We start from the raw sequence: 4,914 nt of genomic DNA, 5'->3' as shown, positions 1-4,914 counted from the left end.
GATCGTACAAAGAAAGAAAGAAAGAAAGAAAGAAAGAAAGAAAGAAAGAAAGAAAGAAAGAAAGAAAGAAAGAAAGAAAGAAAGAAAGAAAGAAAGAAAGAAAGAAAGAAAGAAAGAAAGAAAGAAAGAAAGAAAGAAATGATCATTATAACTAGTCTGAGGCATGCTATAAAGGTTTTCCTTGTTAACAAGATGAGACGGAACAACCACGAACTAAAAACTCAGTACGACGCTTCCACGCGAAAGATAAAGTACTAGGATTTTGAAGGACTTGCGAGCAGATTCTGAGAAAGGCCACCGATAGAAAGGCCTAGAGTTTTATACCTGAGCGTTCAGCGCATTACATCTCCAGATCGTTCCAGCTTTGCCTCTCTTCTTTTACATGTAAGAACTTTTCCAAAAGTCAGACTATAGAATTAGTCTGCATCTATCAACCCTGGTGAGTCTTTCTTGGGGTTTGACTTAAGTGATGATGACTTAGTTATTGAGGGGGAAGAAATGCATAGTATCATAGCAACAATCTTTTTAAAAGAAGGTAAAACGACATTCTTATGTCGTCTTCATAACTTTGACTGATGGTATTCGCTGACTTGAAAAGCCAAGACGGCAGGTATCTTCCATGTGCAAATTATATTACTGTGCAATAGAGCTTGATTAGCCACCCATGCTAGAGCCCATCCTATGGTCAACAGGATGTAAAGAAGAAGAAGAAGCAATGGGAATGAATTTATGAGATCATCAGGCGGCCTACTCATTGTAATGCTGCCGCTCGTGGTCGAATCCGTCGGGACCAGGTCGTCCGACAGGATGTTAAGAAGAAGAAGCAATAGATATGAAGTTGTGAGATCACCAGGCAGCTTACTAAAATAATGCTAGCTATAGCCGCCCATGGTCGAGCAACTTCGGAACACGTCGTCCAACAGGATAAGGAGGTAAAAAGGTAAAAGAAGCATGGAAATGAAGTTGGTAGATCATCTGGCAGCTTACCCATTGTAAGGCTAGCCGCCAATGGTCGAGACGGGTCGACGGAGAAGAAAAAGGAAAAGAAGATGTAAAAAAGAAAAAGAAGAAGCAATGGAAATGAAGCTGTAAGATGACCAGGAAGCTTACCCATTGTTTTCTCTGCCTGCCTGTTGCTGCAGTCTCAAGGCACTCGCTCCTGCCGTCTGCCCGGCGACGAGCACCAGCGCCAGCGCCGCGGCCGCCACCGCACCGGCCAGGGAGCACGTAGTGTAGGCTGCCATTCTCTCGTGTTCTCGTCGTCCTTGTCGCCTCCAACAGACTTCTGGCCTCTCTTGGTCAGTCTTTTAAAGCCCTCCGATCAGCTGACTTCCCCGCGAACACGGTGCGATGACGTGCCTCATCTCCATGGTAGGCACGGAGGCTGGGTGGTCTGGTAGACCACGGGCGCTGATTGGCCATTGTCTGTGGGCTGAAAGGCGCGGCGGACATCTTTCCGTGAGCAAGTGTCTGGCCAATGACTCATCAACTGCAGTCTAGCCATGCTGCCATATTAGGACATGAATTGGTGTGGAGGCAATGCAGAATGGACGTCATAAATGACGTCACGGGTTGCAGATATTAGTTTTGATCTTTGGGGTTATCTGGAGTCATGTTCCAATTGTGTCAAAGGTTTTACTCTTCGAATTCCACACGAGTATGCGTCTGGTTGCAGAATACATCCGCACTTAAAAACTTCAAGGCACTGTAAGTATCCAAGTTCAAGATGCTACATATTTATCTAAAAGATATCTCAAAGTTGGTACAGCATATGGCCGGAAAAAAAAAACCATAATTTTAACTGCATCCTACTTGTCCTTTTTCATAGACTTACGGGATGGGTGCATCCGCCTTCACGCTATTTAAACTTTGCTGAGCAAAAGCCAAATCTACATGTAGTATCCGATTATCCCGAGAACCCCGCCAGTCTCAGCTCGACCTGCTTAAAGTCACGTCAGCTCGGCCAGAATGTATCGATTTGTGATCTATTTTGGAATCAGGGGTCCTAGTCAGGGCACGCCCGAGTGTGTCCACAACCTTTCTGAGAAATGTAGAAAATGTGGGCGGCGCTTTAACATGTTTAACGTGTCAGACACTCGCTCTCACTGGACGTGCCGCCTACCGCGTCCCACCAAAAGACCCAGCTCTGCGTTACATTTAGCTTTTATCAATCAGTACTTGGATTGTAGACATTTTGTGATAGTTGTGTGGTTTAAAGATTCAGCTGTACCGAAATGCGTCATATCTACAAAAGGTACACTTAGCAGCTTTCATTTCATTCACAATCTCGTAAAAATTCAATACACTACATTTTTCCAATATTTTCAATATAAGAATTTTTTTTTCCTATTACATACATGTTGTTATGTAAATGATGATTCCGGTTCATAAACTAGACAGTTTATTGGTTAATGGGAATTCTAACCTACGACGTATTGTTCAGAAAACCGCCTATGAGCTTTCTTAATTTATTTTTGTCGAGCGACCTAAAAGTGTCCTCGACTTCAATTTATCCTCCATCACGGGCTTAATTGACTTTACCCCAGTTAGGTATGTGTCAGTTCTTTAGTTGTTCATGAAGTTGATCTTTGTTCTCCATGCCTTCTACCTTTTACAGCACTGCAGGGTTTTAAAATGCTAATTCTAGCTATAATTGCATTAAAGCTGCAGATTTGATTAATTTTTGACCGTATTGTTTTGCAACCAATGTTAGATATTGATATATATAGCTGCTTATTAGTGAGTCTTTTCTCCCAGGAGATGTAAAACTAAGTGCTGTTTGTCACTAATGAGAAGCATGTGGGCGTGCAGAAGTGTGGAATTGGTCATCTGGGCTGGCGTTGATGCGGCACAGGTACATGTTCTTACAAGAGTAATACGTGGAGCATTAACGTTGATGTGCAATAATGATTATAAGATGTATCTATAAACTCTGGGTCTCAACTGTATATGGTGTAACCTGTTACCTGTCATTCAATATGACTGATGGTCGTATTTCTCGTAAGATCCAAATAAGATTAGTGCAGTGATGGGCATTATGATATCAAATCTAGGAAGGGAGTCCATAATTGATGGCATATGATATAAATTCCCATGTGTGCTATTTTCCAGCAATCATGCTCGTCAATTTTGGGTGAAAATTGTTTCGGATGTTTCTTTTGGGATGGTGTTAGTACGTCGCAAATTTCGTGTGATATCTTTGATAATGCATCAAATAACTAATATTTTTTCGTTTGTATTTATTGGCATTGTATACGGTCACAACAAAACGCCTTGTAGCGTAAAGCAGCAGGTTTAGTTGATCCAATCAACAGTGCCGGGATGGATACCTCTTTATATAATTAGTGCGCTGTTCGCAAAGATTTAACGCCTTAATGTCTAACTGACCTCAAACACTGATAAGATCTTTATGTTTTAAGTCAAATATCCACAAGACCACCGAGCACGGCGGTAACCCACATTATCACTTGAAATTTATATAATGATCTTTATTTTTGCATGTTCTTGCCCATGTGGGCTAAATGCAGCAAATCCCATGATGGTATACTAAAGAATAAGAAGTATTACATGTAGTATTAGAATTGGATAAACAATACCTCTGCACCTATGGTATCACTATATCTAACGTTTACATGACTCTTCCCTTTTCTTAAAACATGCGTACTTACAGAGTTTGTGTTGTACAAAGTTGTCTGTGGTTGTCATTATATATACAAACAGGTTGTCGTTGGTTAACTCTTTATATCGTGTATCTACATTGATAGCACTGATAAACGCTCCCAATTCTACATTAGACAAAAATCGGGATTAGGTGCCTCTAAATGCAGAGCAAATTATAACTTAATGCGAACCCGAAATAAACTGCCATGAAATACAATCATAGAATATTTGACAAAGTTTAGAGTTTGAAATATTACTAAAAAAACTACGTTCTGGCATACCTGGCATATACTATGTCAATACAACGCTTGCACTCCTTTACGATGTTCTGACGATGTAGCTACAAAAGATGTGGGAGTGGAAGTGAGCAATTATGTAAGGATCACTTAAGCTTTCTTTGCGACGGATAAAATTTTAGGCTTAGGTGATAAAAGCAATAATGGAATTGACTTTTGATCTATGTGGGTTTAGGTTTGAGGATTAAGGTATTTACGGTACCTGTCAGTCTTGTGGATAGTCGCTGTAACGTGCGTGTTTCTTTCTGTGGCTACAGTACATGATTATGTCAGACCGAGTGGACTTGTCCTTCAACGGAACCGAGTCCATAGATTCATAAGGTTCACCGTTTTAAGCGATTAACGGCTGTACAAGTCTAACAAGACGATTAAACAGCGCTCTGAAAATATTCTCCCAAAGATTATCAAACAATAATTAACGGTATTGATTGGAGGAGACAAATGCCCCATGGGTACTGATTTGGTGGGTGCTATATGTAGAACAAGGCAGCCCTAGCTGTTTGTAAACAGCTGAACAAATAAATAAAAACAACAACTTGAACGGTATTGATTGACAGAGGACGAATTATTTAGTCGCTATGCAGGGCAACAAGTACTGAAGGAACTTCACCTACACCTCACCTGGGAAGTCCGGGCGAAAAAAAAGAGAATAGATAGATTTTTTTCTTCACCTTGACGCGACTTAAATGCCTGCCGGGGCCACTCTTCATTCATACATCGGGGGAATTTGATAGATTCGTCACGGTACATTGAAGCACCGATTTTAGTGGGGGTGGATCATCAAGATATCGCCAATGCTTCTCAGACTGAATGTGCGTATAAAGAATGGTGTTGACTTAATGATAACTTCACGTCTATCGGCTCTGTTGCCATGACGTACGTCCACTAACATCCAAACACAAATATCTTTCCCTATAAATCAATACACGGGACAGTTACCATAATTTGGTTGGCAATC

General features: G+C 41.0%; 1 protein-coding gene across 1 annotated transcript in view; it reads right to left on the bottom strand.

Moving 5' to 3' along the window:
* The window catches only part of LOC118413874, a 13,249-nt gene extending 11,947 nt beyond the window's left edge, over positions 1-1,302 (bottom strand). Inside the window, exon 1 of the mRNA XM_035817478.1 lies at positions 1,111-1,302. Within this exon, the coding sequence (XP_035673371.1) occupies positions 1,111-1,244 (134 nt within the window). The 5' untranslated portion in view covers positions 1,245-1,302. The remainder of the gene's footprint in view (positions 1-1,110) is intronic.
* Positions 1,303-4,914: the final 3,612 nt, after the last annotated feature.

The sequence above is a fragment of the Branchiostoma floridae genome, chromosome 4, assembly GCF_000003815.2.
Source record: "Branchiostoma floridae strain S238N-H82 chromosome 4, Bfl_VNyyK, whole genome shotgun sequence".
In the NCBI taxonomy this organism is placed as follows: domain Eukaryota; kingdom Metazoa; phylum Chordata; class Leptocardii; order Amphioxiformes; family Branchiostomatidae; genus Branchiostoma; species Branchiostoma floridae.
This window is presented reverse-complemented; position numbering and strand designations above follow the sequence as displayed.